The sequence below is a fragment of the Psammomys obesus genome, unplaced genomic scaffold (assembly GCF_907164565.1).
Source record: "Psammomys obesus unplaced genomic scaffold, mPsaObe1.curated_primary_1811, whole genome shotgun sequence".
NCBI lineage: Eukaryota > Metazoa > Chordata > Mammalia > Rodentia > Muridae > Psammomys > Psammomys obesus.
The window spans coordinates 195,103-212,369 of NW_026596040.1; the positions used below are offsets into that span (position 1 = coordinate 195,103).

The window sequence follows — 17,267 nt, forward strand, 5'->3', positions numbered from 1 at the left end:
CGCAAGCACGCAGCCTACCTCTGCGGAACATGAGACCTCGCCCCGCCTCTTAAGACCACGTTCAGGTCACGCCCCTTATGGGAGTTCCACCCCGTGCTGTCCCGGTCCGGGTTTTGAGATCTGAGACTCGGAGCCTGGGCGGGGATCCGTGGCATCTTTCAGAGGATACGAGGGCCGTTTCATTCTGGGCGGGGGTCATATTCTCGGGAAGCGGAGCCATCCCGTACACCCACCAACCCCAAATGGGTCTTGGGGCCGTGGTCCCTCTCTAGGAACCTCGGAAAATCTGGCCACCCTGCGCCTCTCAGGTGCAGAAAGCCAGATTTCCCCAGACAGCGAGAAAGATTGATGATTTTCCATTCATCCGGGGAATGTGAGGGTAGAACCTGTGCCAGACGTGAGGACTAGACGGGTGGTCAAAGCCCTTCTTGACCTCCCGACCCCCTACGAGGACCCGGACTCACGCTGCACATTCCTCCTGGGGGAGGGGCGGCGGTGCAGTCACGCGCACATCTCACTTGCGTTCACACACGCGTAAGGCTCACGCTCTCCGCCCCGCACACCTGCGCTCCGCCCCTTGGTCCCGGGCCCAAGACACGAGTAGGCATTTGGGAACCCAAGACGGTTTCGGAGGCGCCCCCATCCCCTTCATTTCCCGGGCCAGAGTGGTCCGGAGCCTGTCTCGGCTCCCAACCGGCCCACATCCTCCGCCATCCTTCCCTCCCCCCGTCTGCCGCGGCACCGGTATCCGCAGCCACCAGCCCGGAGCCGGTGAGGCGGCAAAGGGGGGAGGGGGAGGAAGCAAGGGATGAGCTCCGGGAGGGCGTCGGGGGCCCTGAGCCGGACGAGGACGCCCCTGGAGCCGGGACCCGAGCCGGAGCCGGAGCCGGAGCCTGAGACAGAACCAAATCACCGGTACCGGGTGGGCCAGGTGGTCAGTATGGGAGGAATCGAAAGAGAAGGGACCCGGGAATGCAGGGAGGGGAGGGGGCTGCACGAGGCCTGGCTCAGGCGGGTGTAGAGGAGGTATCAACACTGACTCAAGCGAGATGTCTGAGCTTGCTCACTGCCTGAGAATTTCGTCCCATCTCGTGCTGCAGTGTCCTTGGGAGGGACAGGGGTGCGGGATGAGCTGTAAAAGATAGCGGTCTGGATGTCAGAGAAGTGGGACTGGGTCGTGGCAGAGGGCTTGCGTGGAAGCCTTCTGGCCTCCAGCCTGTGGCCGTCTTGGCCAAGCAGCACCCTTAGTCCGGACAGCTCCCTGGTTCGGTTTGGGAGTGGGGCGGACCTCCTATTGAGGATGCTAAGATACTTATTCTACCCGGTCCCCAGCTGCAGCCCACTAAACCCAGGAGGCGCCCTGGCCCGTGCTCGCCCCCCAGGGCCTCATGTCGGAACCACAGCCTGGCCTGGAGCCGCCCCAACATGGGCTGTACATGCTCTTCCTGCTTGTGCTGGTCTTCTTCCTCATGGGCCTTGTAGGCTTCATGATCTGCCACGTGCTCAAGAAGAAAGGCTACCGCTGCCGCACGTCTAGAGGCTCAGAGCCTGATGATGCCCAGCTCCAGCCCCGTGAGTGAGGAGCCTAGAGCCCTGATTAAGTCACCTTTCTCCCTTACCCTTCTCCCCAAACTTTTTTTCTGCCTCCCTGGCTGACAGACCCAGCCCAAATCCTGCTGAAGCCCAAAAGACAGCTTAAGATGCATTTTTGAGTCTGCATGTAGAGTGATAACACCCTGAAATCAAGGCTAGAGAAAGGGGTCCACTCGTGGTGGCCTTGGGAGCCTATTTCTTCTCCTACTTTTTCTGACCCTGATGCATGAAGGCACATAGGTAAAGGAATATGTCTTGAGCCATCACCCATGGGGCCATAAGGTCATGTTCCCCCAAAGCTGACTCATTTCCCACTTCTTGCCAACCTCTTTCATCCTTCAGCTGAAGACGATGACGTGAATGAGGACACAGTAGAGAGGATTGTTCGCTGCATCATCCAAAATGAAGGTGGGTAGAAGCCAACAGCTTGCTCCCTCCCAAACTGGCTTTCTCTTGCCCTGACCTCCACCTCCGACTCCCTCTTCTCCCTCTCCCATCAGCCAATGCTGAGGCCTTGAAGGAGATGCTAGGGGACAGTGAAGGAGAAGGGACGGTGCAGCTCTCCAGGTGAGCTGGAAACAAAGGCCAGCATGACTTAGCTTACCTTGGAGTACCCTCTCCTCTAATAGTTTTTCCAAGTACCATCGAAGTTTGGCAGCGGTGGTGGGGTGGGCTAGAGAAAGTTAGCTGTCCTAAAGAAGTCTTGTAGAAATCCTTCATCCTTCAGTGTTGCCCATCTAGATACCATCCAGCCTAGCATTCACCTCTGGTGTCACTTCCCAAAGGAAAGCACTCCTCTCTTCAGTAAACAGGGTGGAAAGGAAGAACATATGACCACTCGTGGCTTAACACTGAATTTATTAAAGACAAAAGGATGCTGGAGACTGGGGAAGGGTTTTGGAGCTTTAAAGAGCATATTGAAAGAATAGGGGGAGACAGCAGGAAGGAAAATAAACATATCATTTCTGCTCCCTTCCTTGCTGTGGTCCAGTGTGGATGCCACCTCCAGCCTGCAGGACGGAGCCCCTTCCCATCATCACACAGTGCATCTTGGCTCTGCAGCTCCCTGCATTCACTGCAGCCGCAGCAAGAGGCCCCCACTTGTCCGTCAGGGTCGTTCTAAGGAAGGAAAAGGCCGCCCCAGACCTGGAGAGACCACTGTATTCTCAGTGGGCAGGTGGGTATACATTTGTCCAAGAAAAAGGATGGGGCCCCCATAATCCCGTCCTTCACAAAGGTGGGACCCAATTCTTTCCTCTGAATGACTGGGGTCATTCTATACAGAGCATCCTACAATCTCAGGAGGCCTCCCTACCCGAGGCCAGAGAAGCTGCCATCAGCCCCAGGGAGGGAGGTTTAGGTAACCCCTAAGTTGCAATGTTCTCTTCCCACACAGATTCCGAGTGACACACATCGAGAAGCGCTATGGCCTACACGAACATCGTGATGGTTCCCCTATAGACAGAAGCTGGGGCTCTGGTGGGGTTCAGGAACCAGGGGGTAGTCAGGCAGCTGGGGGAGGGCAGCCTAGGGTAGGGTCCGCTGCCACTGAGAGGCTGCTCCCCGAGGCACCACCCTCCCAGGCCGCAGCCACCCACCCAGTGCAGAACGGAGGACTCAAGGATGTCAGCCTAGTCCCTTGTACACTTGAGGGGACCCCTGGAACCTCTGCAGAACTGAACTTGAGCACTAGAGGGAGAGGCCCAAGCCCAGGGCTGCCTAGTCAAGAGGCAAATGGACAGCCAACCAAACTGGACACCTCAGGTCAGGAGGTATGAAGACATGGCCAGGGCTGCATTGGGCAATGGTGAACACATCTGACTGTCCCCACTCTGGGCAACATTTATATGATCCACCTCCTGTTCCCACTGAATACTTCCCCTTCTCTCAGGAGTGTCTACCACCAGAAGCAGGGGGTATGTGAGGCGAGTCTCCCTGAGCTCAAGATCAGGTAATCTCACCCTTCCAGCCTCTACCTAAATCACTCAAGCCCATCAACTCCCTGAGCCCTTGGGGTGAACTATAAGCTTAGCGTGTGTTATAGATTCCTTGGCTGGTGGTGGGAAGTGGGCATTGGTGTCCTCCAGGAGTACAGGAAGATCAGAGCTTGACCAGAAAGCAACACTGTTCCCCTTCCTTTCTTCCAAGACTTGGTCTTCACTGTGCCGGTGGATTACCAGCAGGCATTGCCAGGGTATGGATAGCCATGAAGGCTCTCCCCTCCACTGGACAACACTGCCCCTCAGTTGAGGGACCAGCTCTACTTCCATCCAGAGTCACACAGTCCTGGGCTGAGGGACCTCAGGAGGAGCCCCTTCCACTTCCCAGCCCTTCATTCTTTTCCCTTTCCCACCTGCCAACAGGTTGCCCGGCCTGCCTACCCCCAACCCTCACTCCACATGCTAGAGTGTGGTGGTTGGGACCAGGCCTACCTATGGTGGGCCCCTAAAGCAATAGCACCTTAGTCTCCTTGCCATCTTGGCACAAGAGGCCCAGGACTTCATGGCTTGGGACTTCATGCCCTTTATTCACTGTCAATAAATCCGCTCAGACCATTACAGTTGCTTTGCATCCTGGCTCCAGCTCCTTCTGACTTCCAAGGTCTGCTCTTCTCCTGGCCACAGGCCTAGTGACCCTGGCATTCAGGGTGGGGTTGGCCACAGAGGCAGGGTGAAGACACAGATGAGCCAGAGCCATGCAAGGCTTTGGGGGATGGGTTCCAGCCCCAGAGATTTTGGGATACCTTACCACCCTAGATATGGGGAGATGGCAGAAAGTCAAAAGGGTAGTTCCAGCCCAGAGATGACAGGAAAACAATAGGGGGAAGGTGTGGGTTCAATCCCACAAACAGGAACAGGGTTTCTAACCCTGGAGGTGAGGGTGGACGTGGGGGAAGATTGCAGCTTTGCCTATGTCGCTCCAGGTCATTGAAGGGGTGGTTTCTGTCAGCAGAAAGATAGGGGCAGCAGCATCGTGGGGGCACTGACCCCCAAGGCCTTCAGGTGAGGGGATCTGGATGGCCAGGATCTGGGGCTTTGGCTGGTGGGGGAGGTGGTGGGCGCATCTGCAGAGAACATACATAATTAGTGCACCAAAGTCCCTCTTGGGAATATCCCTCTCTTACCTCAGCCCAGCAAACAAAATAGGACCCATAGGAATGACCCTCCAAGGCAGAGGCCCTTACCGGCCTGAGTCGAGGCACCAACATGTCCAGGGGTCCAGGGCAGTCTAGGACTTTGTCTAAAAATAGAAACCGAAAGTCAATTCTCAGTCTCTGTTGGGCTCCATACTGCATCTCCAGCACTTAGGATAGTGACACTTTATAAATACTTGTTGACATAGCAAAAAATAAAAAAAATCACCGGTCTGAGCTATAAAATCCATTAGTCCATCCATCCTCCACAAATACTTAATGCACAAGTACTCTGTACAAAGTACCAAAGAAAGGGGGTGGAGTGCAAAGCTCCCCCTCAAAATGGCTATTGAGAATCCCATAATATCTCTCTCTCTCTCTTTCCCTCACACACACACACAAACATGCACACACAGACAGAGAGACACAAAAAATACCCAAAAATTAAACTATTCAAGTGATGTGGGAATGCTGGAAGAAATGGTGGTGACCTTAGAGTCAGGGAAGGTGCCTGGAGGAGGTGGAAATACTAGAACATTTTAGAAAGGTTAAGTATTTCATGGTAAAAAATAGGGGGCTGTGGACTGGGACATAAGTTAGTGGTAGATATGCTTGCCTAGCATGAACAAGATCCTAGTTTGATCCCCAGCAATACTTCTCCCCCCCCCCAATAAATAAAATAATCCAAAGATAAGTACTGTATTTCAGAGTTTAAGGACACAAAGAAGAAAATGTACATTTTGGGGAGAATGTAAGAATGCCACGAGAAGATGCTGGGAATGGTGGCGCACACACCATTAATCCCAGCACCCGGGAAGCAGAGACAAGCTCATCTCTGTGAGCTCAAGACCAGCCTGGTCCACAAAGACAGCCCAGGACAGCCAGAGCTATGACACAGAAGAACCTTATCTCAAAACAACAAAAAAAAACCCACACACACGTGCCGTGAGAAAGGATAGCTAAGTTTTTAAATGTAAAGCAGCTATGTTTGCTGTATATCAGCAGAAAATTATATACTCTTAACAGGCATCTTAGGCAACTTTTTCTTTCTTATGTGTACAAGTGTTTTGCTTGCATGTATGTATGTGCACCACATATATGCCTGGTGCCCACTGGGGTCAGAAGAGGTTGTCAGATAGCGTGGGACTGGAATTACTGATGGCTGTGAGCTGCCACATGGGTGCTGGGAATCGAACCTGAGTCCTCTGCAAGAGCCACAAGTGCTCTTAGCCATTGAGCCAACTTTCTAGTCCCTGATTAACAATTCAATAAAGCAATGCCTTTCCCTTCCCTTTATAAAGAATGTAATCCAAGGTAGGCTGGTGACTCAGACTTCTAATCCCATAGGAGAGGCTGGGGCAGGAGGTGTGCTAGTTCACCTAGTTCAAGGCTAGCCCTAACTCCAAAGACATAACATAAAACATACTAAGGACCAGACCCATTAAGTTTCCACCAACATACTATAGGTGACAGATGAGTTTGAACCTGGCTCCACATCCAAGCTTCCCTCCCCATCAATATGCCACCTGCCTATTGCAAGTCACGCCAACAGCACACAGGAGCAGGATAAGGCAGAGTCCACACTTCTTCCTTGCCATTGCTTACGCTCCCCAGGCTCCAATTCTCTCTACTCACCTGCAGGCAGAGCAGGTGCAGGGGGTCCGTCCAAGGCACAGGTGGGTGCAGGAGGGGAGAAGCTGGGAGGAGAAGGGGATGGCAGCGTCTGGAGATAGGGGAGACACACAGTCATTCCTAGTCTAACCAGCGTTTCCTCTCAGTTGCTCTCCTATTTCTTCTCAATACCAAAAGCAGCCAAATGAGGGCTATGACTGATGTATATTTTAACAGCCAATATGTACTGAATAGTTATTATGTGTTGCCTATTCTGCCAACACTGCATATACAAATATTTATTCAACCTTCGCCACCACCCTGTGAGCTATGTATATTGATGGCTGCTACAGTAGAAGTGAGATTCAGTTTGAGCCATATCTGAATCATGGTCACTTAGCAGAGCATTGGCTAGAACTGGGCTGTTCTGACTCTCCTGCTGTGTCATGACAGAGCAACACAAATCCAAACACTTCTTGAGTACCACAGAGCTAAGGAGTTTACCTAAACACCTCCATGACGGTGAGCGTGCTAAAGGGGCTGTTGTTTTTATTTTATACGTGAAGAAGACAGTTCAGAGAAGTAATCACCCAAGCTCATGCTATAGCAATTTGTACTCAGGCCTATCTTCCTAAAGTCCCCAAACATCTATGAAGGGTGCCTTCATTTCTCTTTTTCTCGCACTAGCCAAAGGACACAGGGAAGCCTAAGCCACCACGGGAGGCAAACCGGGGTAGGAAACTGGACTTTAAGATTGATATGGAGAGCTGGAGAGAGATGGCTCAGTGGTTAAGAGCACTGGCTGCTCTACCAAAGGACCTGAGTTCAAATCCCAGCACCCACATGGCAGCATACAACTGCCTGTAATTCCAGCTTGAGGGGCTCTGATACCCTCACATATATGTAGAGGCAGAATACCACTGTAAATCAATCTTTTTAAAAAGATTAATATGGAGCATTGTTGAGGTGAAAGGGTCAACCCAGGCTAGAGAGGTGGCTCAGAGGTTAAGAGCACTGCTTGCGCTTCCCGAGGTCCTGAGTTCAATTCCCAGCAACCACAGGGTGTCCCACAAACATCTATAGTGAGATCTGGTGCCTTCTTCTGATGTTTAGGTATACATGCAGGCAGAACATTATACACATAATAAAATAAATAAATATTTTTTAAAACAAAAGGAAGAAGAAGAAAGGGTCAACCCAGAGATACTTGGGAACAGAGGGAGAATGAAGTTGCACCTGTTCAGGCTCAGAGAGTTCAGATGGTCCTGGGGGGCCAAGCAGTTCCTCTACTAGCAAGGACGGAAAGACTCCAACATGGCCCCCAAATTCTCCCCTCCAGAAGCCATCATCCACGCCATCTTGAGCCCTGGGCAGCAGGCGGATGAGTGCCCCTTCAGGAAAACTTAGCTCCTCTTCACTCTGTCCAGTGTAGCTGTACAGCGCGCGTGCCAAAAATGCTACAGGAGCCCGGGAGAGACGAAGAAAGGCAGTGAGTGTGGCAAGACACTCCACAACCACCCAGCGACCTCTATCTATACCTGTGGTCCCTGAATCCATAACTTCCTTTTCTTACCTGTGGGCTCCCCTCCTGAGGGATTGTCTCGGCTGTGGCTGCTCTCAGGGAGGGAGAGATCCGGGAAGTTGAGATACCGTTCAGGGACGAAGCCTGCTTCTCCATGCTGGTTCCGAGCCTGCTCGCCCAGCAATGTGAACAGGTATCAGACTTACTCAAAGTCCATGACCTTGGCTCCTCTCCATGCTCGTTTCCAGCATTGCCTGGATGAGTCCCTGGAACCCACACACAAAGTCTTCCCATTGCCCCTCACCCAAGGGTCCCATACTCACCTTAACCCATTCATCAGCATCTCCTTCTTCTATGACCTCCAGCCACTCACCCTCTGTGATAGTCAGCTCATCCTCATGTCCTGCCTGAGCCCCACAGGGAAGGATTCAAGATTTGCCCCACCCCCACCCCTGCTGCCCATCTGAAGTTTCCACACCCATTCACACCTGGTAGCCGAACACTACATGTGCAGGGCAGGGGAGAGGTCTGGTAGCCAGGGCTTGCGGGGCAGGCTCCTCAAAGAGCTCCCCAGCCTCCTCACATTCATCAAAGTCAGAAAGCTCAGTGTCCTCAGCCTGGAGAGAAGTCGAGAACAGACACCGTCTCACCTACTGCAGGTATCTCCCACACCCAACTCTTTTTTCTAAGGGAATCCTCAACCAGTCACCCTGTCTCAAAACCAAAGCCCCATAAGGCAATTAGATGCTTAATATAAAGTTATTTTACCTATATACTGTTTCACCGAAGCTTCAGTATAACCCAGCATTATTTGGTACAACTATATTAAACTCACTTTACTTCTGAAGACACTGAGGCTCACTAAGGGTGAGTCATTTCCCAAGGTCACACGGCTCATAAGTAGCTCATGTGACCTCGTGGAGTAGCTGACACCCAACCTCCAGACTGCTCCCAGAACCACGTTTTTCAATCACCATAGTATAAGTTTATTGAGGATTCTCCATGCCAGAAATTATGAAGGATCACTGAAGCCCTGTGGTACCCCCTCTGAATCAGATAATTGTGATTCCCATTTTAGAGGCTCTGCCTTCTAACAAGGAACTTTAGACTTCCAGGTATGTATGGTCAGAGATGAAAAGGGGACTCACCGTAGGAGAGAGGTCCTTCTGGGACAGCCGAGCTTCACTAAGCCGGCGCTCCTGCTCCACCTCATCCTGGGCTTGGGTCATGGCTGGCTTCAGCCAGTGCTGCACATCTAGGCCAGCCTCCTGCAGCAGGGCCAGCCGGGCAGCGCCTTTCACCTGGCTCACCTGACAGGAGGCGAAACAGAGAAGTGGAACCTGGCTACTTGTGTCTACTCTCTGTTTTCCTCTTCTTCTCTACCACAGTGGAGGGAGGTTGCCCAAGGAGGCAGGATTTCACTGTGGCTCTGAGACCAGCGCTGTGGCTCACCTGCGCCCTTCGGATATTCTCCCTCACTTCCTGTAGCCGCTGGTCTAGCCCTGGAGCTTCTCGCTCTGAGACCTGCTGACGCCTCTGCTCCAGTCGCTGTAGGACCTGGGGAAGATGGCAGAGGCGGGTGGAGATATTGTGGCCCATGCTCTGAGCCTGGTACTTTGCAAGTTGCGTCACCTGCATTGTGTCATCGACGCTCCCTATGAGGCAGGTATTATTATTGGCTCCATTTTAGTGATGAGGAAACCAAAGTCCAGAGAGATGAAATCACTCCTTACCCAGGGTTAGAGAACTCATAAGCAGCAGAAGAGAATACAAAGCCCAGACAGTTTAGTTCCAAAACTAAGCTGTTGCACTCATTACTGCATCATACTGTTGTGTTCAAATTCCTTTCCCTCCCTTCCTGTCTGCCCCATGGTCCCATCTCTCAGCTCTTCTTACCCACAACTAGTACCTGCACCCCCACCTCACCCGATGCCCGTGATGCTGGATCTTGTAGTCCCGCGCAGCCCTGCTCGTCCAGCGCTGAACCTCTTTCTCCAGGCCACTCTCTCCAGCCATGCCTCCTGCTCCCCGCTCCAGGGCACACACCTGAAGGAGACAAGGAATGCTTGAGGAAAAAAAAAAAAAAACCCAAGTCGGTCCTGCTCACCATTTCCTTTTCCTTCTTCATCTTTTTTTTTTTTAATTTCTTTTTTAGATTGATTTCATTATTTCGTGTATGAATGTTTTGCCTGCATATATGTCTGTGCACCACATGCATGCACGGTGCTCAAGGAGGGGGTGAGCCTCCAAGTGTATGTTGGGAATCAAACCCGGATTCTTTGCAAGAACAAGTGCTCTTAACCACTGAGTCAACTCTCCAGCCCTTTCCTTCTTCATCTTGACCTCCAGTGTCAGGGACAAAGAGTAGAGTGAATGCCTTTGTCTGTGGACAAAAGTATGTACTCATGTAGACACAGGCCCAGGAATGGGATCAGAGTGGAATGGCAGAAGTGGAATGAAGAGAACATGGACTGAACAGGGACTGAACTTCCATGTGTTTGTGTTCAGATGGGAGGGAGGTAAATGAGATTTGTCTGAGGCTAAACAGTCACCAAATCAACACTAGGTCAGGGACAATGAGACAAGGGGTCTAAACCACACTTACTTTTAGGTTTGGCCTGTTTCCACAAGCAGGGTGTTCTCACCTGATCAGCCCCTGCTGGCTGGAACTGCTGAGGTGGGGTGGGGGAAAAGACTCCAGGCCCCTGAAGAAACAGCTTCACATCTTGTTCCCAGTTTACCTAGGGTTGGATAAGGTACAGTCACTGGCTTGCCATCCACCCAAACCTGTCCCCAGACCTTCTTGGAAGAAAGAAAGGTGAGAATGGCAATGGTGGGGAAGATGCTGTATGTGAAGAACAGAAAGCATCAACACTCACAGCTCCAGCCCTCACCTGGGAAGTCGCCTTCATCCCATGGCGGGCGTGTTCCAGGACCATCTCTGCAGCTTCCAACTCCGTGTGGCCTAATAAAGTCAGGGGGTCCCTCAAGTATTCTGACAGCTCGCTTACCAGGACCTGGAGAGAACCCCAAGATACCTTAGTACATGAGGTACACATGACCTTCTCCAAGGTCTCTAGTGCAAAGTAGATATTTTATCCATGGATGGGGCATAGACACAAATGATAGGGAAATGAGGGATGGGACATTACTGCTTCTAACCAAACTCTGTCACGTTTAAGCCACTTCCCAGTTTAAGAATGTCCACATCCATTCTCTGTGAACCTCACTGGTGTTCAAATGTTGTGATATGTTGTGATGTGGGCAAACTGGGGTTAACTCTGATAAGGATTATGAAGTCAAATGTCTTGTAGGACACAGTCATCAAGAGTCAGACCCAGAATTCACATATGCATCTTCTAGTCATTCTGAGCACTAGCACTGGCCCGCCTGGGGAGACCAGGAAGGATGGCATCTCCACTCACTGCGGGCAGGAGTGATCTGGATTAGTACTGGCCTTGAGCAGTGCTGGCAGTTCCTCTTGGTAGTAGTGGGCAAGGTGAGCATTGGCGGCCACCAAATTTAGCAGGTACTCATTGCGGGCTGCTCTCAGCTGCTGGGAATACTGAGCTGACTGGGCGGACAGCTAGGAAGTGGAAATCAGAGTCAACAGGGAGCCCTGAACCCTCAGAGTCCCTCCAAAGCCAACCCCAAACCCAGAACCAGAATGGATCTCACCTTATTGAATGTTCACTGCATGTCTGGCACTACACTAAATCCTTCACATATAGCTCTGGCTTAACAACCCTCTCACGGCTGCTGCACATATATAAAAACATACACCGTGCCTTACTGTAGTTTACCAGATCCTACATGAGCTGACTCCTAAAACCTCGCTGACCTTTCTCAAGTGCACATTTCTTGTTTATAGTGGTGTGGCCACACTGGCCTTTCTCTCAGCTCTTTGAACCAAAGTGACTCTCTTCCGTAGCTTCTGCACTCACCATTCCCTCTCCTCAGAATGTTCTTCCCAAAGACCTCGGCATGGCTGCCTCCGACACCAAGGCCACCTGTTCAGTAAGGTCTCCTTCTCAATTGCACCCAATTATTACCCTTCATCACAGTACTTTTATTTGCATTTTCATCTGGTTATTCACATACTCTCATCTCAACCAGGCTGTGAGGATGGAACTCTATTAGTCCTGTTCTTACTGTATTCCCAGAGATGGAATATTGCCTAGCATGTAAAATTACTCAAAAAGCAATTATGAACAACAAAACAAAAAAGGTAATATTTCCACTATACAGATGAAGAAAATGGGGCTCAGAGACACTGAGTGCTTACTGCGTGCCTGATAATAAACCACTAGGAAATTTGGAAGCTTAGGTTCAACCCAATCTCTTACTTTTATGCCACTGGGCCCCAAAACACTAGGCTACTCTACCCTTATATATATATGCCTTTATCCCCCAAACCTTGGTGCTCAGCTTTTGGAGGCTAGTTCGAGAGTGGAAGATCCCATGGTCACTTCGGTTCAGCCTGTGCAGGCAAAAACAGTCAAGAGTCAGGCACAGCTTTGATGCTTTGATTCCACCCCACCTTGGGTGTCCTACTTGGCCATTCAAGTGCCCACCTGGCCTGGACATCAGCTGCCTTCTCCTGTGCCAAGGCCCACACACGCTCTCGCTGCCCATAGAGCTTCCGACTTCTGCTCAGCTCCCTGACAGACTGTAGCACCTCGGCCTGTGCCCGCTGGAGGCTCTCTGTCCCCTAATGGCAAAGATACACAGAATCCTGACCCAAACCACCTTTGATCCTAAGCTGGAGGTTCCTTTTTTCCAGCCACTGAGATGTACCTTTCTAAGCACCTGTTCCTTGGCACTCCTCCCAGTGCCCCCTGCTAGGTCACGGTATCGGTCAGACGCCTGAAGTCGGGTTTGGCCTCCAGCCACGGTGGCATCCAGAAGGCAGCGCCAGGCACCGAACACTGTCCTGCCCCTCCCCAGAGAAGGTCTGTGCTGAAGAAATGCTCCACCATTTCAGGAGACGACCCCCAAACCCAACACCACAGAGCTCCCCCCCCCCCCCCTAGGAGCCCGTCAATCGATCAGCCCATTAGCTAAGCCACAGGATCGCTCATGCCCTTCACCCCCACCCACAGTGTCCCTGCTGGTCAGCTCCTCCGCTGCTGCTGTGTCAGCTCTACCTGCAGCTCACGTGCCTTCCCCAGCTCATTAGGTCTTCATCCCCACAGATCTCTGGGGCTGAGCTCCCCATCACCTCCAACTCTGTGCCACTCACCTGCTGTCTACCTCCCCACTCCGCTGCCCTTCCCTCTTCAGGAATGGCCCGGCCAGCTTCTGGAGTGCCTGGTGAGAAACCATCACAGCGCAGGCCCTTTAGGAAGACTCAAGCCCAACTCAGGGAGAAATTGGAACCAGGGTCTGCAATACCATTCTTTGGATATATAACATATACATTTCCTAAATGCCTTACATTCATTAATTCATTTCATCCTTATAACCTTCTGTGGAGTTTGGTGTTATTATTGCTATTCCCATTTTACAGAGGAAAAAATTGAGGCCAAAAATATTAAGTAACTTCTCCAAGATCACATAGCTAAGGAGGCAGTAGGGCAGGGATCTAAAACAAATCTGGCTGATTCTACATATATGTTCTTTTTTAAATGTCTTAATAAGATCACTTTATTCTAATTAACTCACAAACAAAAACATCAAATAGTTAGTCAGGTATTTGTTATTGACCACAATAAGGGGGTGGAGGCCACTGCTGCCTGTATAAAGGAGGCTAGAACAAGAGGCAAGGTTCAGAGAGGAGTCCATACCTGGCCATACTCCCGTTCAATGGCTGCCCTCTGCTTGCTGTAGGATCTGTGGAGTAGAGGGGGTGGGAGGGGGGTTACTGTTTGTTACTGTTCTCCCACGTCAATTCTCTCCTTGGCCTGAGCAGGAGGAAGAGGGAACCAGCCCAGAGTGTGACTACATCCAGAGGGAGTGGGTCTTGAAAGACAAGAGTCCTTGAGATCACCTCTGGCAGCTACAACACAGGTCAGCTTCACCTTATTGCTCAAAGCCCCAGCAGGAACCTCCCACCCCTGGAGGACCATCTGTGGGTCTGGAGGTGAGAGAACTGATAGGACCTGGCTCCAGCACTTCCAACAGGTCTGGAAGAAGGAGCGGGGTTATATACTAAGCTTTGACTGTGGAGGTGGGGAGCGTGGTGTGGGGCCGGGTGGTTTGAAGGGGCTCTCTGTTGTTGTATGTAGCTCCAGTATCTAAAGGGGCAGGCCTAAGGTGAGGATCATGAATGGGTAGGCCAGAAAGCTCATCCTGACAACGCCCAATCTTGACAGAGGTATGCTGAGCAGAGAGTGGCGCTCGCTCCTACGAGGATGGAGCATGTGAAGGTGAGGGGTCTGGGGCTACCTGATGTCCTCCAGCAGATCCGCCTCCCTCTGTTGCTGGGTCTGAAGGATGCTCAGCTGCTCCAAAAAGCGAAGTTTCACCTCCTGGGCTGGCTTCACCTGTAGGATTAAAAGAGAAAGATGAAGATCCTCTGCCTGGTACCCTACTCCGGCGTGTGTGGGGTACAAAACATCTCACAGGGAGCGGTGAGGGGGCGGGGCCCGAAAGAGGCTGGGCTGTTTCCTCGGTTTCTTCTGTGTTAGGCTTTCATCTCCTTGCCACTCCCTGTGTCCCACCCCGAGTCTAGTGCTCGCGGGCTCCCTCCGCTCCCCCAGAACTCCAGAAATTCCCCTTTCCCGGGCAAATCTCACTTTTCGGGGCGGCGGCTGCATCTCGGCTCCAGCAAAGGCTGGCAGACACTCCACTCCGGAACTCGGGGAGGCCCCGCCCACGACGAGGCTCCGCCCCAGAGTTGGCCCGCTCCGCCCACGCTCGTCAAGCTGCGCGCCCGGCGCGGAAGCACACACGGGCAGTAAAGTAACTGAACCAGTTATTGCTACCAGTACCCCGGAAGGGTCCCGGCCGCGGGGCGGACGCAGCGTGCGCCTGCCGGTCGGAAGAACCTGGAGCTTCTGAGTCAAGACGCCTGGGTTCTATTTCTAGTACAGCCACTGATTCAGCCTGTAATTATTTCTGCTCATTCATTTACATATGCATATCACCAGTCCCTGTGCAAGAAACCAGGTGACCAGGGAAACTGAGTCACTGGACACCTGAGCGAAAATGCCTCTGACAAAGGGAGACACCTTTTCCTAGTCCCCGCAGAACTGGAATTGTTAGCGTGAGAGGGGTAAGAAATACGCCCGGAGCCCGCAGGACCCAGCCCAGAGGAAAAAAGGCAGGTACATCCTGGCCTCCAGTGGACGCTAATGGTATCTGTGAAGGAGTGTGCGGCCTGGAAAGCACCTGTCATCATTCTGGGTCTTCTCTTCAGGCTTTATGCCCCACAATTTACCGTGGTGTGTGAGTGTGAATGTGTGTGTATGTGTGTCAGTGTGTCAGAGGACGATCTTGGGTGTTGATCCTTGCTTTCCACCTTGTTTGACAGTCTCTGTTGTTTTTCTACTGTGCATGCCAGGCTAGCCTGAAGATTCTACCAGCACTGGAATTACGGTGCTGGCGCTACAAGTCCAGCTTTTTTATGGGTTCCAGGAATTTGAATCAGCTCTTCACAGTCATATAGCAACATCTCCCCAGCCCCACAATGAGCTCTTTATTTTATCCAGCAACCCTTCCATCAGTAAAAAATATAAGTTCTATTTCAGAACACATACAAACGAGAGAGAGAGAGAGAGAGAGAGAGAGAGAGAAAGAGAACATTCCTAGTGACCTATTTCTCTCAAATTCCAAAACCACCATCCTACTCCAAGACTTCATTACCAGTTTTCTAGTCTAATATCCAGCTTCCTTGCTTCCAGTGTCTCCCCACAACCTACTGTTTTTACAGTGGCCAGTGATTGAAAAGAGAGTTATAACAACATTCTTTTTAAACATGCTTAAAATGTAATTGCTCCCAAGGAAATGCCTGAAGTCCAAATAGAATACAAGCTACAAGGATATGATGAATGGCCCCTTGCAAAAAGCACTCTCCTCCTGTCATTCTCCAGAGGACAGAGACAAGGCTCCACGCTGTCACCCTCAAAACCCTGAGGACTTCCCCTGGACTTTTGAGAGATCTCAATTCAGTTCAAACCAGGATCTGTGGCTTTGATAATGGAAGGAGTTTCAAGACTCACTGGCATAAAGAAGCAGGGTTGTAAGTTTTATTAAAAAGTAATTAATATAGGTTAAAGCACAAGAGTGAAGAGAAAATCCAACCAGAAGAAAATCAGACATACCCAAGTAAGGATGTGTGTGTGGTATGAGCTTTCCAAGGGAGTGTCGGGATAAGTATGTATGTACCCAGGCATGGGTATGGACTCCTCGAGGGAGAGAAAGCAATGCATTGTCTTAGCACTAGCCATGTATATTTTCTTGGTGGTTCTCAGATTACTTTGTTTTTTGTTTGGTTTAGGTTTTTAATTTTTTCAGAACAGGGTTTCTCTGTGTAGCCTTGGCTATCCTGGACTCACTTTGTAGATCAGGCTGGCCTGGAACTCACAGCCATCTACCTGCCTCTGCCTTCCTGAGTGCTAGGATTAAAGGCATGCCCTACCATACCCCACTTTGTTTTGTTTTTGTTTTTTTTGGGGGGGTTGTTTTTGTTTTTGTTTTTTGAGGCAGGGTTTCTCTGTGTAACCCTGGGTGTCCTGGAACTCACTTTGTAGACCAGGCTGGCGTCAAACTCACAGAGATAGGCCTGCCTCTGCGTGCACCATCATTGCTTCTTAAAGCAATTACACTGCTAAAAAGTTTTCCCCCTTTTCTTTCTATCTCTTTTGGTAAGAGAAATACATGTGGTAACTCAGGAGACAGATGGAATTCTAATACAGTAAACCCAAAAGCCACTGGTGTTGCACAAGGGGTTTATTACATATTCTACCCTTATCATGGGCTTTTTAGTGAAATTCCTAGAAAACTGCAGGTTTACAGCTGAGAGGGAGAAAGGCCTCAAGCAGTTACTTGTACAGCATTCTTGGTGTGCTACTAGGGAAGGTGTTAGTCAGAATCTCTGGTGACGCTTCTCTCTGCTTTCTTGTGTCCTCCCAATTTTCTCTATTTTTTTGTTTTGTTTTGTTTCTAATGATATTTTTTGAGGCAGAGTGTCACTGTGTAGCCTTGGCTGGCCTGGAACTCACTCTGTAGACCAGGCAGCTGGCTTTGAACTCAGAGATCCACCTGCCCCTGCCTTCTGAGTGCTGGGATTAAACGCATGGGCAGCCATTCCGAGCCTACCCCTATCTTTCTGTCTTGCCTCTCTTGCGGCCCACTCTTTGCTCCAGCTGCTGCTATCCGCCCACAGGGCCAGGACCTTTCCCACTGCACAGCTTTCAGGCCTGCTGCCCGCCCTGCTACCCGCCCTCTCCTGCTCCTAGCATTCCC

General features: G+C 51.0%; 2 protein-coding genes across 5 annotated transcripts; one reads left to right on the forward strand and one right to left on the reverse strand.

Moving 5' to 3' along the window:
- The first annotated feature begins 113 nt into the window (after window positions 1–113).
- Rell2 (RELT like 2) lies at window positions 114–3,805 on the forward strand. 3 transcript variants are annotated; one of them, XM_055622653.1, is made up of 8 exons: window positions 114–934; window positions 1,333–1,572; window positions 1,936–2,001; window positions 2,094–2,160; window positions 2,585–2,770; window positions 2,990–3,365; window positions 3,485–3,544; window positions 3,742–3,805. In XM_055622653.1, exons 2-7 carry the CDS (start codon window positions 1,389–1,391, stop codon window positions 3,515–3,517), a joined length of 912 nt encoding a protein of 303 aa, XP_055478628.1. In that variant the 5' UTR covers window positions 114–934; window positions 1,333–1,388; the 3' UTR covers window positions 3,518–3,544; window positions 3,742–3,805. The 3 variants fall into 3 exon arrangements, with proteins under 3 accessions (XP_055478628.1, XP_055478627.1, XP_055478629.1); XM_055622652.1 differs by having other exon boundaries at window positions 114–922; XM_055622654.1 differs by having other exon boundaries at window positions 114–915.
- Window positions 2,435–14,649, reverse strand: Fchsd1 (FCH and double SH3 domains 1). 2 transcript variants are annotated; one of them, XM_055622650.1, is made up of 20 exons: window positions 14,597–14,649; window positions 14,247–14,344; window positions 13,646–13,691; window positions 13,102–13,169; window positions 12,657–12,792; window positions 12,434–12,570; window positions 12,276–12,339; window positions 11,317–11,445; window positions 10,754–10,876; window positions 10,505–10,600; window positions 9,786–9,905; window positions 9,312–9,416; window positions 9,008–9,169; window positions 8,348–8,476; window positions 8,183–8,266; window positions 7,911–8,028; window positions 7,574–7,794; window positions 6,362–6,449; window positions 4,778–4,833; window positions 2,435–4,657 (listed from the first exon to the last, which is right to left on the reverse strand). In XM_055622650.1, exons 1-20 carry the CDS (start codon window positions 14,615–14,617, stop codon window positions 4,592–4,594), a joined length of 2,067 nt encoding a protein of 688 aa, XP_055478625.1. In that variant the 5' UTR covers window positions 14,618–14,649; the 3' UTR covers window positions 2,435–4,591. The 2 variants fall into 2 exon arrangements, with proteins under 2 accessions (XP_055478625.1, XP_055478624.1); XM_055622649.1 differs by having other exon boundaries at window positions 12,657–12,798.
- Between the last annotated feature and the right edge of the window lie 2,618 nt (window positions 14,650–17,267).